We start from the raw sequence: 24347 nt of genomic DNA, 5'->3' as shown, positions 1-24347 counted from the left end.
CCACAACAAAGAGAAGCCAACGCAATGAGAAGCCTGTGCACTGCAATGAAGAGTAGCCCCCCCTTGCCACAACTAGAGAAGGTCCGCATTTTTGGTATTTATAAACTATTCCTTAAGAATATTTTAAGAATAAACATTCCTAAGTACTTAGGTAAACGACTCTATTAAGCAACTACTGCAGAATACTTTGACCAAAACGTTAAATATGGCTTCTCTTCTTTTTCTCTCCACCTTAACAGATGATGTAAATACCTGTGCTGAGAGGAGAACAAACTTCTTTGGAGGCAACATGTGCTGCTGTACAACAACTGGTGAGTCAGTTATGGGAATATGATCCTTATTTAAGGGTGTGATTATCTTATCTACTTTGAACTCATCTATTGCAGAAAGAGCCCAGGAATGACCATCAACACGAGTAGTCATCTATGTAGAAGAAACAAACGTTTTATACATATTATTAAAGTTACATGAGGCAAAACCTTCTAAAAAAGAATAATACAATCTTTAAATAATGTAGGGTTTAACAGATTAATAATAATACATCAGCACAAATATTCTCAAAAGTCTGTATTTAATTTTCTAATGTCTATTCTTTTAATCAGGCATCTTCTATGATAGTAAATCTTTTCATACCAGAAGACAAAGGCAAAATTTTCTTAGGATAAACTATAAATAGTATTTACTAAAATTACAATGTTTTCAGTAACTGAAGACTATACCTTCTACCCTCTTTCCAGGGTAAATTGATCTACACTGGTAGGTTCAGTGCTTAAATCTGCTGACATACAGTTTTTGTTTTCTTCTGAAGTTACATCTGCTTTCTAAACTAAGATACTCTCTAAAAAAAAGTGTCTAGTCTTCTAAAATATTTTATTATAAAAAATTTTAAGCATTAATAAAATGTTGAAAGTACAATAAATGTCCATATGCCTGATACCTAGATTCAACAATTGATAGCATTTTGCCCTATTTGCTTTCTTCTTTCTATATTTTTTCATTTATTGAACCATTTGAAAGTTATGAATATCATGTCACCACTAAATACTTTTGCATGCACCTCTTAAAAATAAGGATGTTTTCTAACATAACCACTATACTATCCTAACATGTAAGAATATTAACATTTCTCTAATACAATCTAATGCCCAGTCAATACAGAATTTTTCCATTGACTTAATGTCTTGTATAGCTGTTTTTGGGAGACCAGAATTTGATTAAAGTTCATGAGCTATATTTATATATATATATTTAAAGTCCACATTTGTTTGAGAACTCAAGTATTATTGAGATGAAGTGATATGATATATATGATATATAGTATCTACTTTAAAAGTAGCTAACGTTTATCGAGTGCTTCCTGTGTGCCAGGTAGTGTTCTCAGCACCTTACACACGTGAACTCATTTAATCCCACAACCACCCCACAGAGGTAGGTACTATTAAAACTGTTATAGGTTAGGAAATTGAGGACCAGAGACACGTTAGTCCTCTGAGTCACTGCTTTGAGGAAATAGAGCCAGATTTCAAACCTGCACCCACTAACACTGGCTCCCATCAAGATAGGGTTTATATCTTCCTGAGTTCTGAATCCTTACAGTCTGTCGCATAATGAGGCAACACAGTATGTGCTCAGTAAAGTTCAAAGGATAAAGAAAGGAATTTGAGAAAGGTGCTCCTTGCCTCCATACCTACCTCCTGACTCTACCCCAGCTGCTTAGGCCATGTCAGAAACTTGGAAGAGCCCATTCAAACCATGCCCCCATTCCCAGGAACTGGTTCTTCCTCCTCCCATCTACACACACCTTTTCCCACTCCCCCTAACCAGACGGGTTCACGTTTGAAAATAACCAGAAGCAGCTAGTGACACTAGAACCAAAATGCCTTTAAAGAGATGGCTCCAAAGAGAGTCTCAGACATTCACACCCTAGTGGGGGTTGGTCTATCTCGTTTGATCAGCAGCCTCTGGGGGCAGGTAACATGAGCTATGCTAGGGCATCTAGGAGGACAGATGGGAGTGGAGTAGGGGACAGCAAGGGGAGTGAGTAGAGATGGCCTCCTCTCAGCATCTCCTGGGCTGGGGGCTGGGGTGGGTGGCCTAGGTGTGGGATTGGGCCAGGATAGGCCGGGGCCGCACCTCTCACCCAGGACCTCTCTGCTGACTTCGTGGTATACGTGATATTTACTTTTAAAACACAATCATGTGTTTGTGTGTATACATTTATATATGTGGGGAAGAGATATGAAACAAGATGGAGAAATGGGTAATTTCTTAATGTGGGGTTCAGTTTACCATTGTATTTTTTGCATATGTTTGAAATTTTCTATAATTAAAAGAAAAAACGTTAAATATTTAGGTGGAACTACAAATTAAAGAGATCATAAGAATAAAATTCTAAGTCATATCTATAATGCATGGCCTCATAATAACTAAAAATATAATATATTTAAGTGGGACAAAGATCATTTCAGAAAAGATATAGGCATTTTCAGGTACATTATGAAGAACATTCTAAAAGGGTTCCAATGTTTTTGTTAAAGGTTTTTTTAACGAGTACCATAATGACGTCTAATCTCACAGAGGAAAAACAAAAAATTAACAGTATATACTTCTTTTCAGTATGACTGCTAATCATATTAGATTATTAGAAGCAAACAGTAATAAATCAGAAGATAAAGTTTCTCATAATTTTATTCTTCACTTAAAATTATGTAAAAAATTCTTTATAATCTCTCAGGATAACTTACCTGGGTTTCCATCATTGGCTTTTGGAAAGGAAATGTATCATGGTTGACACACCACAAAATGTCATTATCTTCATTTTCTGAGGCTGCCATCAGTAGAATACCTAAAAGTTTAATATGTAAAATCTTATATGATGTCAAATAATATATATCCTCAATAATCATAATAATTATGATTATTAGTGACATTAATAATTAGTGACATTAATACAGATACATAAATATACAGCATTAATCTTTATAAATAAACAAGTCACAAAATAAACAAAAATAAATCCCCTAAAAGGATATATAATTAGTGCCAGGGTAGCATTATTAAGTGTTCTAGACCTTATACTGCATTTCTTTCAGGTAAACACAACTTTTTTTTTTCACATTTTAACATTTCTAAAGTTATCATGATCCAGCATTCCATTCTTAGGTATATAGCCAAAAGAAATGAAAATGTGTCCACTCAAAAACTTGTACATAAATGTTTATAACAACATCATTCATAATAGCCAAAAAAGAGAAACAACCCAAATGCCCACCAAATGATGAATGGGTAATTATAATGTGGTACACTCACACAATGAAATATTATTCAGCCAAAAAAAAAAAAAGAACCTGCTACAATAGATAAACCTTGAAAGCATTATGCTAAGTGAAAGAAGCCAGTCCTGTATTTTCCAACTCCATTTAAAGGAAATGTCCAAAAGAGGCAAATCCATAGAAACAGAAAGTAGACTAGTGATTTCCCAGGGCTGGGAGAAGGGGGAAATAGGGAGTGACAGCTAATGGGTACAGGGTTTCTTTCTGCAGTGATGAAAATGTTCCGAAATTAGATAGTAGTGATCGTTGTACAACTCCATGAATAAACTAAACACTAATAGATTGTACATTTTAAAAGGTATGTAAATTATATCTCAATTAAAGCTGTTATTAAAAATGCTATGAAGGTACATGTTACAATGTATTGAAAAAATTCTATTTGTGAAGGAAAGTTTAATTTGGGTGTTGAAAAATAAAATATTAGAAGACACAGCACAATAACAGAGAAAAGGCTTTAAAATGATTAGAAAATAAAAACAAATTGTTTTACGAATGCTTTCTCATATTGGGGAAAACCACGTATGGATTTTTCAAGTTTTGATGTTTAACTAGAATCTCATTTTTTAAACTTAATTATTAATCCAAAAGAGTTTGTTATTAAAATTTCATATTTTGACAGGCAAAACTCTCCATATCCATAAAGACACTGACAAAGCAGGCGTGGTATCAGGAAAGTCATTTTAAGTTTATAGCAGTTTATAACTGTTTATAACAGTTTATAACACTGATTTTGACCAGTGAGTTCATGTACAAGGCTAATAAAACAATTTTAAAAGTACTTAGATACTTTAAAAAACTATATTTTTAATATATATGCCAATGAAAAATTTGAAATATAAGCTAATATAAAAAAAGAGTTCCTGGATTAAAAAAACCCATAACATCCTGAACTTCACTGGAAATCTGTTAATTTCAAATGCCTCAAAATGCATTCTAATTTTAATAATTTTAAGAATCTAATATTAAATCTGATAGTATTTCAGAATTTACCTTTACTATAAAGAGCTTTATGTACTTTTGAAGGCTTTTCCACCGTTGAAGATGCTGAGAATCCAGGAGGTAAGCGGATGTGGACCAGTGTCAATGTATTAGGGCGTGTCCATGGCTGTCTGAACGGACAAGTACTGAAATATAGTCTTACACCTGATGATGGGGTAAAATTATCCATTATTAACAGGAAATAAAAGACATGAGGTACATGTGTTGTTGAAACAATTCCACAGAAAAACACAGAACTCTGTTAAAGCCATATATCACTTTCCTGACTGATCTTAAATCATCATGCATACTACCAGCTGAAGTGGTTTCTAAGACATCACTTGGAATTGAGAGGTAAATCAACACATTTCAGTAGAAAGAACCTACAAGTATAAGACAAGGGAGCCTGCGTTCCAGTTCAGGCTCTGTCACTAAATGTTAGCCACTTTACCTTTCAGGCCTGGTTTTACATCTATAAAATGAGGAGACAGAGTGAGTGGAATCTTCTGATTTTTCAAAAGCCTTAATTTTACAAATTATTAGTATGGCTTATAATTGATACAGAAGTAAAAACATATTTTCAGTCATAAATTTCCAAACCTGAAGATTATAAAAAGTTATCACATTAAAGCACATATATAAATAAAACAACATACCTGCATGTGTGACAGCCAATAACTGACAGTCCAGTGATTCGGAGTTTTCAATCACTGCTATTTGAACAATTGGCTTAAAAACAGAACGATCTATGGTCCTAGAAGAAAGAAAAACTAAAGTTTATTTTTAAAGTATATCTACTCAATTACAAGGAATATATTCCACCAGGTTTTTTTTTTTTTTTTTTTGCAGTACGCGGGCCTCTCACTGCTGTGGCCTCTCCCGTTGCGGAGCACAGGCTCCGGACCACAGGCTCAGCGGCCATGGCTCACGGGCCCAGCCGCTCCGCGGAATGTGGAATCTTCCCGGACCGGGGCACGAACCCGTGTCCCCTGCATCGGCAGGCGGACTCTCAACCACTGCGCCACTAGGGAAGCCCCTCCAGTAGGATTTTTACATGTTTAAACATGCTAAAATAGTTTTAAGGCTACTTTTTAGGAAAGTAGTGCAAAAGGAGCAAGAACGGGCAAAAACCCTTGAATGTGTGTTCTTTACATTAATATTGTTAAGAGTAATCTTTTTTCAAAGACCATAAAAGAAAGCTAAATCCATTGGGTAAATGGTTAATGGGGAATAAGGTGTCCTTAGAGCATCAAAATATCATTGAAAGGATTATCACTAATTAAAAAGGGGGAGGGCTTCCCTGGCGGCGCAGTGGTTGAGAGTCCGCCTGCCGATGCAGGGGACACGGGTTCGTGCCCCGGTCCGGGAAGATCCCACGTGCCGCGGAGCGGCTGGGCCCGTGAGCCATGGCCGCTGAGCCTGCGCGTCCGGAGCCCGTGCTCCGCAACGGGAGAGGCCACAACAGTGAGAGGCCTGTGTACCGCAAAAAAAGGGGGGGGAAATGAACCTTCATAATGGTGAGATCTGGTGAATACCACCTTAACCAAGTGTTCATAATAGGAAAACTGGTACTATGTGCCTCTTAATGTAATACTGTAAGAAGTTCGCATCATGTATGTGATATTGGCTAAAAAAAATATTATCCTGGGACTTCCCTAGTGGTGCAGTGGATAAGACTCTGTGCTCCCAAAGCTGTGGGCCTGGATTTGATCCCTGGTCAGGGAACTAGATCCCACATGCATGCTGCAACTATGAGTTCTCATGCCACAGCTAAGGAGGCCTCTTGCTGCAACTAAGGAGCTCTGGAGCCACAACTAAGACCTGGCAAAACCAAATAAATAAATAAACAAAAAACAATATTACCCTGAATCTATAGATAAGGAAAAAAAATTCAGAAAATGGGATATTCTACAAATAACTCTCCTGCCCCTCCCCACTAAATGTCAACATTTGAAAAAGGCAGTAAGAGGTCCGTTTTATATTAAAGAGACTAATGACCAATGTAGCTCATGTGCTCTGGCTGAACGTGGAGAAAAATGTAAAGAAAAACAGCTATGAAAGATCTGGAGGAGTACTGAGTAATTTTAATATGGACTATATAATTAGGATAACATTATAAAATTATTAATTTTTTAGGTGCGGTAATGATAATGTAGTATATAAGAGCTTAGGAGATGGAAGCTGAAGGATTTAAGGGTGAAAGTCATGTCTGCAACTTACTTTCAAATAGGTCTTAAGAGTGAGCAAATAAGGCAAAATGTTAACAACTGGTGAATTTAGATAAAGGGTATATCAGATTTTATCATGCTATTCTTTTCATTTTTCTGTGGATCTGAAAAAATCTTTCCCCCCAAAATTAGAAGAAGTAAAAGGAAATTTTGTTTCAAATTGCCTGCCTTGAGAATTTTTTGGTCATTGAAGACCAAGGAAAACATGCTATCACTAGGATATCTGATTGTAGCAGTGACCCAGGCACACAGAAAACAGAAATTGAAAATCTGAGGTCTTTGTTAGGTGAAGAGAGTTTCTGCAGCTAAGTCACTTGTGACATATGCAAATAGTGTATAGTGTCTGAAAACTTGGCTTTTAGGTTGGATCTCAGCACTTACTTAGGAGTTAGACCTCAGGCAAATCATAACATCCTTAGTTTTAGTTTCCTCAAGAATACAGTGAGGCTAATACAACTGTGAAATTCTGTATTTCCCGAAATGTACTTGTGTCCATTATCAGACCAATGAAACTACCATGTAGACCTGTTAAAAGGGTGGAGTAGTTAAAAAAGGGGAAACTTTGAGACTTGCAGTTTCCTAGTCATAATACCTATAATGCCTGCACAGACCACTTAGAGCATAATTTCAAACTCCAGGGAAAATCACAGGTCAAGCTGTCCTTTACACTGGAAAACCAGTCTGCCTTATGTTTCAAACCATCCAACATAAGAATAAAAGGAAGCATAGCTAGCAACTGTTTCAAACATAACCTATGATGTCACCTCCTTCAACATTTCTTACTTTCTGGAGATATTTCGAGGAGGGAATAATTTTAGTATACTGCATATAAATAATATAATTATGCCTGCAAATGAAATGCCTGAGAATAAATTACATATTACCTAGCAATGTTTCCAGCAGCAGAAACAATAGAATTCTGTGACACTGAGGCAACTCTGTTCATTCCTTGTCCATCATGGCCCAAATCATACACCTGTGAATAAAAAATCATACCCACTTAAACATGATTATAAACTGTATACACTTTATAAAATAACCTTTTAAATAAATTTTTATTAAGTAAACTTTTCCTTTTTAGGGATCCTTTAATTTTGGTACTTCATATAGGTATGAAAACATTCAGAGATTAACAATTTCATAAAAAGGGGGCCTTAAGCAGTGGGTTTTTTTTTTTTTTTAAAGCACACAGTTCATAGGAAAAGCCCAAGAGTGACTAAACCTTGTTCCTTAAAAACAGGGATATTCTTCCCCTCTTATATGGTGGTATAATATTAATACTTACCTGTATTACTCCTTTCTCCGATCGTGTATATAAAATATTTCTTGAATTATCAATTGCAATTTGAACAATAGGATCTAAAAATAAGACAGAGGAAGAAAAAAAACGGAGGTTAACAAATCAAACACAGTAGCCACTTACAACCAATTAAAATTGCTGATTTACATTCAGGGCTTTTCTTTTGTTTTGTAGCTAAGTCTTAGGGTAGCTGCACAAGGACAAAGCCAAGAAGCATTCAGGTCAGACAGCACGCGAAAAAAAGCAAACATCAAATACTGTGACTGGGTTAAGAGCATCACGAATAAGTTATTCTGTCCTTTAAATTAATTTTAAGCCAAACCAAAAACAAGTTCCAAATTATTCCTACATTCAACATTTAATGAATGCTTACTATATGCTAGAAACACATAAAATAATTATACCTGGTCCATTCCTTCAAGAAACTTCCAGTTTAGTTTAATAATTCATTGTGTAAAAGAAAATAATTTAAAAATCCAGTCATATTAACATTTTTAGATATATTTATCTTACTTTACTGAAGCATTTAAAAATTACTTCACCTGCCTAAATCTCTCAATTAAAAACTCAGATATATTCATTTTATGCTGGGAATTTCTTTCAGACCAGGCAAAACATGTATTAAATGTCTGAATGTCTAACTCTCTCACAAACACAGACACGGGTGGTTTAAGTATATATAGCTATTGTAGACACATGTTCTATGGTGCTACATTTATAGGAACTTGGGAATAAAACTCATGCTATCTGTTTTATCATCCCTTCTCCCTTTAAAAGATGATATGAATATATAACAAATACTGTTTAGTAAGAAACTGTTTCAATTAAGAATGAGAATTTCTGAAGAAAATGTTAGGTCAGTGATTTGTTAAAATTTTTTGTTTGCCAAATTTGTTTTCTACTCACCATCTTCTGAGAATGTGAACTGTAGTAACGAAGGAACAAGGAAAGAAAGTGCACTCTTTGAGTGGTTTATTTTCCTACACCTCTGGCTAAACCAGCCTGCTTCTGCCTTCAAAGAAAAAATTGAAAGACATAAGACTTGTAAATGTAGGTACCTCCATCATAGCAACTATAATATACTCATGTTTATAAAGATTCTCAAATCTTAGTAAAATATCAATAATTGTAAAGTAAGACATACTACTCAAAAATAAGTACTGAGAAGTACTGAGTTCAGTCCTGTAATTAAAAATAGAAAATGTATTTAACGAAAATCAAATCACTGCTCTCAATGAAATCAGCTATGTCTATTCCAGCAACCTCAGCAATGCTATGTTAGTGAACTCATTTTAATTATCTTAAAAACTCCTATTTGAAAGCAGTAAGGGAAATAATAAGCGTAGTTTATAAGTGTCAAAAGTACATAGGATAGAGGTATTTTTATCTCTTCCCACTACTGCTAAAAGGAAATTTAAAAAATAGTAGCCACCACCATCATAATCTACAGTCTGCCCCTCAATGATCGAGTTTTGCCATACTTAAATCTACAACAAAATCTTCTTTTTGTAGTTAACAAAACCAAGAGAAATTGGGTAAGGAAGAGATACAATATAACATAAAAATGCTAACCTCAGTTCTAATCCTATCTCTGCCACTAATTAGCTGTGTGCCTATGAGAATACTTGTCTTATCAGTTTCCTACTGTTTACCTTATGATAAAGGCAACAATACAGTAAGGGGGAAAAAATAATGGAGCAAAGGATACAAAGACATTTCAGAGTAAACACAAATGACCAATAAATACATGAAAAGATGCTCAACCCAACTAGTAATAAAAAACAATTGTCTTCTATCTGACTGGTCAAAATTAATAAGTTATAAAATACCAGGGTTAGTGAGAGTGAGGAGGGAGAGGAAAGGGATACAATCAAAGATGCCTGCTATGAGTCTAAAACTCTTAAGAGGGCAAAATGAAAATAGAAAATTCAGTTTTCAATACACATATACTATAATACAACTATTAGAATTCTAAGTCTCCACACTAGAAAACTTCTACACATGTGCACAAGGAGGCTTGTAAAAGAACACTTATCACACCATCATTTCTGAAAGGTATAATAAAAACCTAGAAGTCTATCAAGAAAGGAATTGTTCAATCATGTATCAATACATCCATTTTATGGACAATCATGCAGCAATCACAAAACATAACACATATCTATCTACCAGATACTGACAAGGAAAGACTTTCAAGGCACAGTTAAATGAAAAAAGCCAATTATGGGAATTTCCTGGTGGTCCATTGGTTAGGGCTCGCCACTTTCACTGCCTTGGCCCAGTTTCAATCCCTGGTCGGGGAACTAAGATCCCACAAGCCACACGGCGTGGGGGGAAAAAAAAGGCAGAAAAAGGAAAAAAAGCCAATATGAAACAAAACTTAAGCAATAATACAAGTAAAAACATATACACAGAAGTATACTATGTATTCGTATACATGTATACACACAAATAAATACATATATATTATCTATAGATATTTAAAGACATTTATAGGTATTTAGAAATGTATGCATCATATTCTACAAGGACATATACAGAACTGATAATGGCTGTTACCTTTGCGGGGAGGACTGGGTTTTACAGGTATGGTGTAGTCATGAAGGACTACAACTTTAACTGCATGTTTGACTACTTTCCATAAGAATATATTAACGTGCTATATAATTAGAAGATAAAGACTAAAGCTTATCAGAAACTAACACAACACTGTAAATCAACTATCCTCCAATAAAAAAATTAATTAAAAAGAAAAGACAAAAGCTTATCTATTCTTACTCCATCAAGAGGGAGGAAAATGAAAATGTTTACAAATGCCAGACTTACTTGGTATGCTACTTCATATAAACAGCCATCCTTTCCAGCCAAGAAAATTCTGCCATTATCAGTGGAAGTTATTGTTAAAAGGTAAGTATTATCAGTAGGAAGAGAATATAAAGGATCTGGAAGTAACTGCATTCCACCACACATACTGTCATTGAGAACTCCAGAACCTATTTTTTTTAAAAGAAAGAATATAGGAATCACTTTAAGAGCTTTTTAAAAGTTTTAAAACAATCACTGTATTATCTTCAGAACTGATATTCTTACTGAGTTCATGATATGCTCAAAAATTTCAAAGTTACTATAAAAAGTAACTTTGTAATTTCAAAATTACTATAAAAAGTCTGATATGAACAGTTTTATAATTCATGTTAAATAGAACCTACAGTATGTATATATAACATATGTAAAATATATAGCACATATATATATAACATAGTAAAACATCAAATAAAAAAACTAACCCAAAGCATTAAATTATGGAAAAAAGCCTAGGGATATGGTAGTAATAATCATTAATTTTTTCTTTTTTCCCCCCCACCCCACCCCAATAATCATCAATTTGAGGCTCTGAAATTCAACATTATTTTACCAAAAACACTGGTAGAATGCAAAAGAAACCACTGAATGTGCTTGTAACAAATTAATTGATGGCTTCTTACTTTAAAGGAAAGAATAATATACATTTCAATGTTCCATATGTTAAAATGGCCATTCAAAAAATTAAAAATGAAGAAATTGAAGGTATTATTTAAAAATCACTGGGGCAACTATTTCTCTTCTACTACCCTTCCTTTATATTGGACATTTAAGAAATGTACACTGATATGGTAAATAAATCCAAAATAATTTCTGGTGGAGTTATTAACCTGAAAGATACCATACCTACAGGGAAATATTTTCCTATGAGCAAATAGACCAGAAAGTTAACTTAGTGAAAAAGATTAGTTTTCAATTATAATATTCAACTGGGCAACATATTTTATTTTAAAAAACACAACATGTGGGGACTTCCCTGGTGGTCCAGTGGTTAAGACTCTGCGCTTCCACTGCAGGGGGTGCGGGTTCCATCCCTGGTCAGGGAAGTTCCACATACCATGCAGGGTGTGGCCAAAAAAACAAACCCCCAAAGCCCCCACAACATGTGGGTTGCTCTACCTGTTTGCAAATTAGTATAACTGAGTCCAAGAATCACTATATCCACAGGGGTTGCCAAAACCAGAAGATGTCGTACGTGAGGTTGAAATATGCCTAAGATAAAGTAAACAAGAGTTAGGCACTATTTTCTGGAAAACACCCATCATTTAAGCATTAACAGAATATGGTTACCTTTAATATGAGCTGTGGGTTAACCAGCATATGAAAAGTGTAAAGCTAATTTAATGTTGATGCTAAAACGTTACCACTTATGATCATTTAAATAAGTAGATAATAGTAAAAAAACCAGCCAAACAAACAAAAAACCCAAATCTTAGACACAAACACTTCAATATTTAATGACATTTAGAATTAGTGTTACAACAATCATAGAAGGGGACTTTAACACCCCACTTTCACCAATGAACGGATTCAAAAAAGAAAATAAATAAGGAAACACAAGCTTTAAATGACACATTAAACAAGATGGACTTAATTGATATTTATAGGACATTCCATCCAAAAACAACAGAATACACTTTCTTCTCAAGTGCTCTTGGAACATTCTCCAGGAGAGATCATATCTTGGGTCACAAATCAAGCCTTGGTAAATTTAAGAAAATCGAAATCGTATCAAGTATCTTTTCCGAGCACAATGCTATGAGACTAGATATCAATTACAGGAAAAAAAACCTGTAAAAAATACAAACACAGGGAGGCTAAACAATACACTACTAAATAACCAAGAAATCACTGAAGAAATCAAAGAGGAAATCAAAAAATACCTACAAACAAATGACAATGAAAACAGGATGACCCAAAACCTATGCGATACAGGAAAAGCAGTTCTAAGAGGGAAGTTTATAGCAATACAATTCTACCTCAAGAAACATCTTAAATAAACAACCTAACCTTATACCAAAAACAATTAGAGAAAGAAGAACAAAAAACCCCCAAAGTTAGCAGAAGGAAAGAAATCATAAAGATCATATCAGAAATAAATGAAAAAGAAATGAAGGAAACAATAGCAAAGATCAATAAAACTAAAAGCTGCTTCTTTGAGAAGATAAACAAAATGGATAAACCATTAGCCAGACTCAAGAAAATAAGGGAGAAGATTCAAATCAACAGAATAAGAAATGAAAAAGGAGAAGTAAAAACTGACATTGCAGAAATACACAGGATCATGAAAGATGACTACAAGCAACTATATGCCAAAAAAATGGACAACCTGGAAGAAATGGACAAATCCTTAGAAAAGTACAACCTTCCGAGACTGAGCCTGGAAGAAACAGAAAATATAAACATATCAATCATAAGCACTGAAATTGAGACTGTGACTAAAAATCTTCCAGCAAACAAAAGCCCACGACCATATGGCTTCACAGGGGAATTCTATAAAACATTTAGAGAAGAGCTAACACCTATCCTTCTCAAACTCTTCCAAAATGTAGCAGAGGAAGGAACACTCCCAAACTCATTCTACAAGGCCACCATCACCCTGATACTAAAACCAGACAAAGATGTCACAAAAAAAGAAAACTACAGGCCAATATAACTGATGAACACAGATGCAAAAATCCTCAACAAAATACTAGCAAACAGAATCCAACAGCACGTTACAAGGATCATACACTGGGCTTCCCTGGTGGCGCAGTGGTTGAGAGTCCGCCTGCCGATGCAGGGGACACGGGTTCGTGCCCCAGTCTGGGAAGATACCACATGCCGCGGAGCGGCTGGGCCTGTGAGCCATGGCCGCTGACCCTGCACGTCTGGAGCCTGTGCTCCGCAACAGGAGATGCTACAACAGTGAGAGGCCTGCGTATCGCAAAAAAAAAAACAAAACTCTCCAGAAAGTAGGCACAGAGGGAACTTACCTCAACATAATAAAGGCCATATATGACAAACCCACAGCCAACATCATTCTCAATGGTAAAAAACTGAAACCATTTCCTCTAAGACCAGTAAAAAGACAAGGCTGTCCAATCTCACCACTACTATTCAACATAATTTGGGAAGTTTTAGCCACAGCAATCAGAGAAGAAAAAGAAATAAAAGGAATCCAAGGTGGAAAAGAGAAAGTAAAGCTGTCGCTGTTTGCAGATGACATGATACTATACATAGAGAATCCTAAAGATGCTACCAGAAAACTACTAGAGCTAATCAATGAATTTGGTAAAGTAGCAGGATACAAAAGTAATGCACAGAAATCTTTTGCAATCCTATACACTAATAATGAAAAATCTGAAAGAGCAATTAAGGAAACACTCCTATTTACCACTGCAACAAAAAGAATAAAATAACTAGGAATAAACCTACCTAAGGAGACAAAAGCCCTGTATGCAGAAAAGTATAAGACACTGATGAAAGAAATTAAAGATGATACAAACAGATGGAGAGATATACCATGTTCTTGGATTGGAAGAATCAACATTGTGAAAATGACTATACTACCCAAAGCAATCTACAGATTCAGTGCAATCCCTATCAAACTACCAATGGCATTTTTCACAGAACTAGAACAAAAAATTTCACAATTTGTATGGTAACACAAAAGACCCCGAATAGCCAAAGCAATCTTGAGAACAAAAAATGGAGCTGGAGGAATCAGGCTCCCTGACTTCAGACTATACTACAAAGCTACAGTAATCAAGACAGTATGGTACTGGCACAAAAACAGAAAGATAGATCAATGGAACAGGATAGAAAGCCCAGAGATAAACCCCCGCACATATGGTCACCTTATCTTTGACAAAGGAGGCAGGAATGTACAGTGGAGAAAGGACAGCCTCTTCAATAAGTGGTGCTGGGAAAACTGGACACGTACATGTAAAAGTATGAGATTAGAACACTCCCTAACACCATACACAAAAATAAGCTCAAAATGGATTAAAGACCTAAACGTAAGGCCAGAAACTATCAAACTCTTAGAGGAAAACATAGGCAGAACACTCTATGACATAAATCACAGCAAGATCCTTTTTGACCCACCTCTTAGAGAAATGGAAATAAAAACAAAAATAAACAAATGGGACTTAAAGGCTTTTGCAAAGCAAAGGAAACCATAAACAAGACGAAAAGACAACCCTCAGAATGGGAGAAAATATTTGCAAATGAAGCAACTGACAAAGGATTAATCTCCAAAATTTATAAGCAACTCATGCAGCTCAATAACAAAAAAACAAACAACCCAATCCAAAAATGGGCAGAAGACCTAAATAGACATTTCTCCAAAGAAGATATACAGATTGCCAACAAACACATGAAAGAATGCTCAACATCATTAATCATTAGAGAAATTCAAATCAAAACTACAATGAGATATCATCTCACACCGGTCAGAATGGCCATCATCAAAAAATCTAGAAACAATAAATGCTGGAGAGGGTGTGGAGAAAAGGGAACACTCTTGCACTGCTGGTGGGAATGTGAATGGGTACAGCCACTATGGAGAACAGTATGGAGGTTACTTAAAAAACTACAAAAAGAACTACCATATGACCCAGCAATCCCACTACTGGGCATATACCCTGAGAAAACCATAATTCAAAAATAGTCATGTACCCAAATGTTCATTGCAGCTCTATTCACAATAGCCAGGAGATGGAAACAACCTAAGTGTCCATCATCGGATGAATGGATAAAGAAGATGTGGCACATATATATAATGGAATATTACTCAGCCATAAAAAGAAACGAAATTGAGTTATTTGTAGTGAGGTGGATGGACCTAGAGTCTGTCATACAGAGTGAAGTAAGTCAGAAAGAGCAAGACAAATACCGTATGCTAACACATATATATGGAATATAAGAAAAAAAAAGTCACAAAGAACCTAGGGGTAAGACGGGAAAAAAGACACAGACCCTACTGGAGAATGGACTTGAGGACATGTGAAGGGGGAAGGGTAAGCTGTGACAAAGTGAGAGCGTGGCATGGACATATATACACTACCAAACGTAAAGTAGATAGCTAGTGGGAAGCAGCCGCATAGCACAGGGAGATCAGCTCGGTGCTTTGTGACCACCTGGATGGGTGGGATAGGGAGGGTGGGAGGGAGGGAGACGCAAGAGGGAGGAGATATGGGAACATATGTATATGTATAAATGATTCACTTTGTCATAAAGTAGAAACTAACACACCATTGTAAAGCAATTATACTCCAATAAAGATGTAAAAAAAGAAAAACAAAACTTATGCAAACTTGAAGAGGTAAAAAAAAAAAGACTAACAAAAAGCAAGATAAAATTCAAGAATTGTAGTTTAACAATTTTAAAGGCAGACTCACTTATACCATAAGGTGAGTAAATTGTTAAATATTCCTAATCAATTTTTGTATTTCTAATTAGAAGTAATTTAGAACAAAACTTCAATAGGAAAGTTAATTACTTAAAGTATAATATCATTTAGTCCTAAAACATTTGGAATCTTATGTACAAACATAATTTAATCTTTATATTTTTATTTCTTACCAGCTTTTGGTTTCACAAGTCCCACAGCAAGAATAGTCTCATTAAGTCCATCAAAATAGGCAAGGTCTCCTCTGTCAACAGTTGAAGAAAAACATGTTATACATGTAAAGGAAAAAGTTTTATAATGTTCTTCAAGACTATAGAATATAATGAATCAGCAAACAAAACTGTTTTAGTTCCAAGACTCAGGCACACAGGCCTACCTAAGGCTAAGCGTAAACCAGGAAAAAGCGGAATGCTGGTCCCCATTCCAAACATGCCCCCCACCAGGTTGCAAGTCTCAAGCAATAACAGTCTGCTGCTGCGGCAGGGGCAAGAGGACCCTCTCAGAAGCACAGGCTCACAGGGAGAGCCTATTGCTGGGGGAGAAACAGGAACACTGAGAAAAAATCCAGCAACCCAATCTGTACACTAAGTGCAAAATACTTCTAAAGGAATTTGAAACCTGTGGTCCACTGAAGGTACCACTGCAACAACAAAACTACAATCGGCTTAACTCCCGAGTTGGAAAAAGTCAACTCCCTCACAATAAAGGCCTACCTGCTAGGCTCTAGCAAAGGAAGAGATGTGCCCACTTCTAAGGATAAAGGGTATTTATTGCAGTATTCACTGTCCTATACATGGTGTCTGGCTTTGAGTAACAAAACATGAGCAAAAGAGCAAGCAAAAAAAAGCCCCAGTGTCAAGAAACAAAGCAATCAACAGAAGCAGAGTCAGATGTCTGAACTATCAGACAGGAAATTTAAAATAAATATAATCAATATAGTATAGGCTCTAATAAAAAAGATGAGCAATATGTATAAACAGTTAAGGCATTTCAGCAGAGCAATGAAAATAATTAGAAATAAGCCAGTGAAAATGTTAGAAATAAAAAGCACAGCACAAAGAATATCTTATATGGACTTTTCAGTAGACTTGACGAAAGAATCAGTAAACATGAAGTTAAAGGTCAATAGAAATTGTCCAAATTGAAATAAAAAGAGAAAAAAGAGTGGAGCATCCAAACACAGCATCCAAAATTTGTTGGAAAACATCAAGCAGTCTAACAAAAGTATAACAAATCTCAGAAAAGAAAGGAAGAGAACAGGAAGGCACAAATACTTTAATAAGACAATGGTTGAAAATTTTTCAAAAATAACAAAGACTTCAAACCTAGATCCAATAAGCTCAGAGAACAGCAAGCAGGATAAATACCAAGAAAAAAAAAAATGATCCAGACTTTGAGGAAAACTGGTTGTCCTGCAAAGGGCCACGCAAGTGGACAGAAAACACCTACATGGCAACCTACGTGGGGCCCGGTTTCCCCATTTTCCCAATGCTGTGGAATTACACAGGCTCCTTCAACAACTGACACAGCCCCCAGAACTAAAAACAATATTGGGAGACCTGGGGATTCGAGAAAAGTGAACTGAACATTACGTTTGTATCATCCAGATGGAACTGGGATTTATAATAGAAAGCTATCAGAATAACTGAAATGAAGGCTAAGGTTTTTATAGAACTGAATTTAGGAAGTAAAGATTTATATCCAGTACCTGTGCCTTGATTTTTTCAATAGACAATGTTCAAATAATTTTTCTTTAAATGAGTTTAGTTTGAACACACAATAAGGTTGAACCACACTTTCCATGTGGGCAGGGACTATGTTTATTCAGTACTGTTCAAGCACAAAAAGTGATACATGATAAGCTCAATGTGGTTTTTAAATGAATAAGTTAGAAGTCAATGGAAATATAAAAACTTCATTAAAGTGAAAACTCTTTTCAACGAAATTATTCTCGCATTTATCTATTTTGTAATTTTCTTGCATTAGGTTTTCTTGAAGAGATCAATGCCTAAATGAACAGGTTCTACTCTTTAGTATAAAAATGAATATGTTATGTGTAATATAACAAACTGGGGCAACGTTCATGATACATGAAGAACAATCACAACCTTATATCACTATTATTATGACTATATACCATTTCAACAATAAAAATAGCTAGGAAATTTTCTAATTAAAAAAGAACAGCAAACAAAAATGGTTTAAGCTACAAGTTCTCATATAGTGTCAATTTTGATTCAATGACACTGTATGTTTCTAACAAGTATGTTAACTACTCAGGAGCAAGAGTTACATCTTAATATGGATCTTCCTCTGGTTATCTCACCCCTCACCTAAAGATAATATGATGGAGAACTGGAAGGTAAAATTTTTCTCCAAATAGCCAAGAGTAAGATCATCACATCAATAAACTTTATTTAAGCAAGAATGCCTTGGGCCTTCACTCAGACTCTTTTATACACATTTAATTTACACAAGGTCAAGCCCACAGAATAACAACAAAACTGTTAAGATACTTCAATAAACTAACATCCTCCCACTCCATGATATGCAGGGAAAACAGAGGTCTTTAAAAATCTCAAACCGTCCCTCAAAGAATTACTGCTAGACTATCATTATTATAGGAGTTTGGGAAATAAGACTGCTGCTACTCAGAGTGGTACCCAGATCCCCAGCATCACCTGGGAGCTTGTTACAAACGCAGACTCCTGAGCCTTAATGACTAAAACATAATCCACATTTTAACCCCATCCCCAGGTTGGTATGTATACTGAGAAGCACTGACCTGGATGTTAGAAGAATGAAAGATAAACCAGGCAGCTTTTAATGAGTAGAATATTAGTTGTAATAAAGATAATTTAAATTCTAATCATGCTAAAGCAAACCAGTCATAAATACATACCCATCTTCGTAGTTCCACATAAATATGTCACTGTCGATTGTGAGCCAAGCTCTACTGATAGCAGGGAACACGCCCATCATGCAGTTACACTGCATATCTGAGGTAGTGTGGATGTAAGGTAGAAAGATTTCAATCTCATTTTTCTTAAACTTGCTTCAAAAGATTTTGATTTAAAATGTATGATTAGGGCTTCCCTGGTGGCGCAGTGGTTGAGAGTCCGCCTGCCGATGCAGGGGATACAGGTTCGTGCCCCGGTCCGGGAAGATTGCACATGCCATGGAGCGGCTAGGCCCGTGAGCCATGGCCGCTGAGCCTGCGCGCGTCCGGAGCCCGTGCTCCGCAACGGGAGAGGCCACAACAGTGAGAGACCCGCGTACCGCAATAAATAAATAAAATAAAATAAAATAAAATGTATGATTAAAAAATCATGACTTATTCACTCTTCAATCAAAAGAGCAAATGAATTATCTTTATTTCCAATGAGTTTAATGAAAGCCATAGTGTATGACAGAAATATTATAACTTCTAAATAAAGCTATCTGACCATTTAAAATGTACTCTAAATAACAAATGTAATGTTTTTGCCATTACTAACTTTTTTAAAAAGTATTGATTCTGAGTAATACCATTGGACTTTAACAGTATAAACTGTTTCACTGGACCAGTTTTTCCAATGGTATAAAAGAGTGATTAAAAAAAACCAAAAAAACCAAAAAACAGGGACTTCCCTGGTGGTGCAGTGATTAAGAATCCGCCTGCCAATGCAGGGGACACGGGTTCGATCCCTGGTCCAGGAAGATCCCACATGCCATGGAGCAACGAAGCCCACGCGCCACAACTACTGAAGCCCGCAAGTCTAGAGCCCATGCTCTGCAACAAGAGAAGCCCGCGCTCGCCACAAACAGAGAAAGCCTGCACTCAGCAACAAAGACCGAACGCAGCCACAAATAAAAGTAAATAAATTTATAAAAAAACAAAAAACAAAAACAGTCGGCATGCTAAAGTCACAGCCAGGTGACAATCTACAAGCCTCGTATAAACTGAAAAATAGACAAAGAATTATTTACGTAATTATAAGATAACGAAACAATTGTGAAAACAAAATAATTTCCGAATTAAAGAAATATCTCTTGTAGATAGTATAGTATTACCAGAGAATTAAAGAATATTAAGAAACTAAGCAAAGGTAGAGTATATGATAAGGTGTATTATTTATTTAATAACACTATTTTACAAAGTCTCAGAGAAACAATGAAAATATAGATTAGATTTTACTAGTTTTCCTATTTATTTTACAAGCATTTTCCCTAATTTTTCATTTCTTTGTTTTCTAAATCACACTGTATTGAAATATGAAGCCCTTTACCCTGAACAGATTAACATACTTTTAAAAGTCAGATTAAATTTTTATATAGCATCTTGATGTCTTTATTATGAGAGTTACAGACTGATTTTTATAAAAGCTTCCTAGCAAAGAACTATAAATATAGTCCTTTTATAGGGTATGCCACACTGTAAGAAAAACAAATAAAATCTTATTTTTAGAGGATAAGAAAACTCCTCTAACTTCTCAGTCTATGAAGATGGCAATCGTATCAATACTTCAGTTTCTTATACCTTTAGATACAGATTCTTACTGTAATCCTTAGAAATACAATAAATTATAAACTTCAATTCTAAGACACCAGTAAGTGTAAAAACACACCAAAAACTTTTTTGGGGGTATTTCCAGGAGAAAATACCTTGCAGTTTTATTTTAAACATTTTCAGAGCCAGTTCCCAGTTCTAAAATGTTAACATACAGGAAAAAATAAAAACAAAAATCATGGATCTTTGAACTGAAAAAGAGTGGTAGTAAAAAATTTCCCTGTATAGCACTTAATTGGAAAGTAATGCCTTGCCATATATCATTCAAAAATGCAGAGTTGCTTATAAACAATTTACTCTCCTCAATGTCCCCAAACAATTAAAATGTGACTCAATTTTCAACACTCAATTTTACATGAAATTTTCTAGGCACATGGCAAACTACCCACATACTTAAAATGTATTTTAAATAAAACCTTATATGAACTTATACACAATGTGCTAATTAAACACAAAACTAGAATTATAATAATGAGAATACCAATTTTTAAATTTTTTAAAGAGTTAAATACAAAGTAATAGGATACGTCCAAACTGTTCAACAAGTTCAGGTGGGAGAGGAACTCTTCGAATGGAACTGATCTCTGGCAGGTTGGGTACTGACAGCAAACCAGGTCCTTGTAGAGGATAATCCATATCTGACATGCCAGAAACAGTGGGATTATCTACAAAAAATAAAATAAAATAAAAAGCATTTATTTAAAATAATAATGTATTGGACGTCAAATGGGCATACAGAAGTATTGCAAGCTACAAAAAAATTGTGCATCTGGTTCTAAAGGTATAGAGAGAATAAAGTAGTTCTGATCTGACATAAAGGAGGCCTGATAAATTTCAATGTTAAGATGGGGTGCAATTACTGGTTTCAACACTGAACAGAAGGTTATCTTTCACAAAGACTTTCTCCATAAGAAAAGAAATGTTTAGTTCAATAATTTATAGTGTTTTCCTATTATTTTACTAATCTGAAATGGGAAAAATATTATAAAACAGCTTTGTTATTCTCAGATAAAAACAACTGTGGACAAACAAAATACTGACTGGGGAAAAAACAGCATTTCCTTTCCCACTTAAAAATTTAAAGATTAAAACAATCCATGCCTTTTCCCATTATGTATCCACCCCCCACCCTCAGACCAATATACAAATAAAGGCAACCTCAGAGACGTTGTGGGTTTGGTTCCAGACCACTGCAATAAAATGAACATGCCCAGAAGCGAGTCACATAAATATTTTGGTTTTCCGGTGCATGTAAAAGTTATGTTTACACTATACTGACATCTAAGTGTGCAACAGCATTATGTTTAAAAAAACAATGTACACACCTTAATTTAAAAAATATTACTAAAAAATGCTGTCACCTGACAAGGCAGGGGTGCCACCAATCTACTGTTAAAAAAAACAGTATCGGGCTTCCCTGGTGGCGCAGTGGTTGAGAGTCCGCCTGCCGATGCAGGGGACACGGGTTCGTGCCCCGGTCTGGGAAGATCCCACATGCCGCGGAGCGGCTGGGCCCGTGAGCCATGGCCGCTGAGCCTGCGCGTCCGGAGCCTGTGCTCCGCAACGGGAGAGGCCACAGCAGTGAGAGGCCCGCGTACCGCAAAAAAAAAAAAAAAAAAAAAAAACAGTATCTGCAAAGCGCAATAAAACAAACCACAATAAAATGAGGTATGCCTGTAATTCCACAAAAGCAATATTTTATTGGGGGGAGGAGTGGGAGAGAATCAGACTACTCTATAAACTGCTCTCAACTGGCAACCTTCTCTTCCTCTAAAGCCCAGACACTAAGGACAAGAGCAGGCTGGTCTATTCAGCCTGTCCTTCCTAGTCCTGAGCAAGGTGTTTTAGTTCTGACTATTTACTATTATTATTTACTCAGGCACCTTTTCAGCCTCTCTAAAGTACAAAGATGTTGGGGGAAACTGACATATAAAACAAATTTTTAAATGTATTATGAAAATTTTTAAAATTTATACAACTAGAGAACAAATGCAATCAATCCCTATGTATTGAGTATCCAGCTTCAAAAATTACCAGTAACATGCCCAGTCATGTTTCATATATGTCAGTCACTATCCACTTTTTCCCTAATGTATTTTTTGAAGCAAATCCCAGACATTCCATTTACTCTTAAAACATAATTTTAATAGAACATTACACATGTTAAATTACAGTAGGAACACAAAGGATGGAATTAATAACTCTGGTGAGGATATAAACCTCACCAGAGTTATTTCTGGTTGAGAAAGCCTTCACAGAGAAAGTGGTATTTAATGGAGTCTGGAAGAATAGCTTGTCAAGCAAAGAATAACATTCTAGAAATGATGAAGAGTACATATAAAATGAAATCCTGAAGAGGGGGTTCTTATGGGAAACCTGTTAAATTCGGCATAACTGAAACAAGGAGGTCGAGAATAGGATGGAAGAGGAAAAGGAAATTTGGCTGAAGAGGTAGATGTGTGTAAAGGTGGATAGGTTGGACTGGGGTCAGATATGATGAGAAGACCAGAATGTATGGACTGTTTGTACACCTTGCTTTCAGAAATAAGGAGTACAAAGGGAAGAGCGCTATTCAGGATGAGAGTTGCTAACAGGCCACTCAGTTCTTTTAAGACAAGCCCACTGGTAAGTAGCTGCCAGGAGTAAATACTCTTCGCTTTGTTTCTGTCTTTTCTCTGATTATAAGTCAATTAATGACTTTTTATAAATCGTCAAAGCTGTCTTTTAGGTTTACATTGCAGATTAACCTGGTTAGATTATCTTGGTTCTTGCTTACCAAAAATCTTGTTTTTATCTTATTTACTCTTCTCCAATTTCCACCTCACAAAGGGGGTCACTTTTTTTCTAGCAACTTGTGTGATTCTATATGCCTTGAGGAGCCTGGCCTTAATTTAAAACAGATAAACAGAATATTTTACGGACACCTCTCTTTGTTGGCACAAAAATCTGCTTTACCCTCCGTGTTCACCCATCATCAGTGCTGATTTCCCTTCATTCCGCTGGTAGTTCTTTTTAACATCTTTAAGGACTTTATATTACACTAACTCCATACATAATAAAGCATATCTCTGAGCGAACATAGTAAATTTCCAAATTAACTTCGTATGCTCTTCAATTTTACTCCAACATTAATATAAGGTATTAACAAGGATGAGAATTGGATCAGGTGATCCTTCTCATCTGGTCTTAGCGATACACCCTTGGAGGCAATGAGAAGCTCATTAAGGCTGGAAACTTTGCCTCTTTCTGCTTCAAATGGGGGCTTGCTCCTCATTCCTATCCCCTGAGGTGCCTGTAATGAAGAAAGTGAGAGAAGGAAAAACATTGAAAATGGGCTCTTTTCCGCCCTTCAAAATGCAGCAAACAGCGTCCCAGATCTCAGGATATCTTCGCCGATTCACCCTGCGGATAAGGATCTATTTAGGGAGTCAGACGAGAGTCCTTTGGGATGAGAAACAGTCACCAACTTGGCAACGATCACTCACTTGGGGCAGACACCATGAGCAGATCGGAAAGGTCCGGGTACATGCGGTCTTCTTGTAACTGACGGTCGATGAGCCGCCCCGCATTTTCCAAAGCTTCCTGCAGGGCTGCGGCCGACGTGGACGCCGGCATTGCCGAGCCCAACAAAGAAGACGGCATATCGAAAATCGGAGACAACAGCGACCGGAGAAAGGCAAAAAGCAAGGAGAAATAAGAGAAA

The 24347-nt window shown here is 35.9% G+C and overlaps 1 protein-coding gene across 1 annotated transcript in view; it reads right to left on the bottom strand.

Moving 5' to 3' along the window:
- NUP155 (nucleoporin 155) overlaps positions 1-24347 on the bottom strand; it is a 58827-nt gene extending 34480 nt beyond the window's left edge. The window contains exons 1-13 of the mRNA XM_082835819.1: positions 24130-24347; positions 21172-21309; positions 18998-19094; positions 16269-16339; positions 11820-11912; positions 10665-10831; positions 8745-8850; positions 7824-7897; positions 7423-7514; positions 4967-5064; positions 4323-4475; positions 2745-2845; positions 253-423 (exon numbers count right to left, since the gene is read on the bottom strand). Of these exons, the coding sequence (XP_082691945.1) occupies positions 253-423; positions 2745-2845; positions 4323-4475; positions 4967-5064; positions 7423-7514; positions 7824-7897; positions 8745-8850; positions 10665-10831; positions 11820-11912; positions 16269-16339; positions 18998-19094; positions 21172-21309; positions 24130-24286 (1518 nt within the window). The 5' untranslated portion in view covers positions 24287-24347. The remainder of the gene's footprint in view (positions 1-252; positions 424-2744; positions 2846-4322; positions 4476-4966; positions 5065-7422; positions 7515-7823; positions 7898-8744; positions 8851-10664; positions 10832-11819; positions 11913-16268; positions 16340-18997; positions 19095-21171; positions 21310-24129) is intronic.

This window comes from Leucopleurus acutus (genome assembly GCF_964270905.1).
Source record: "Leucopleurus acutus genome assembly, chromosome: 3".
NCBI lineage: Eukaryota > Metazoa > Chordata > Mammalia > Artiodactyla > Delphinidae > Leucopleurus > Leucopleurus acutus.
The sequence above is the reverse complement of the archived record's forward strand: the minus strand, read 5'-3'. Positions and strand labels throughout refer to the sequence as shown.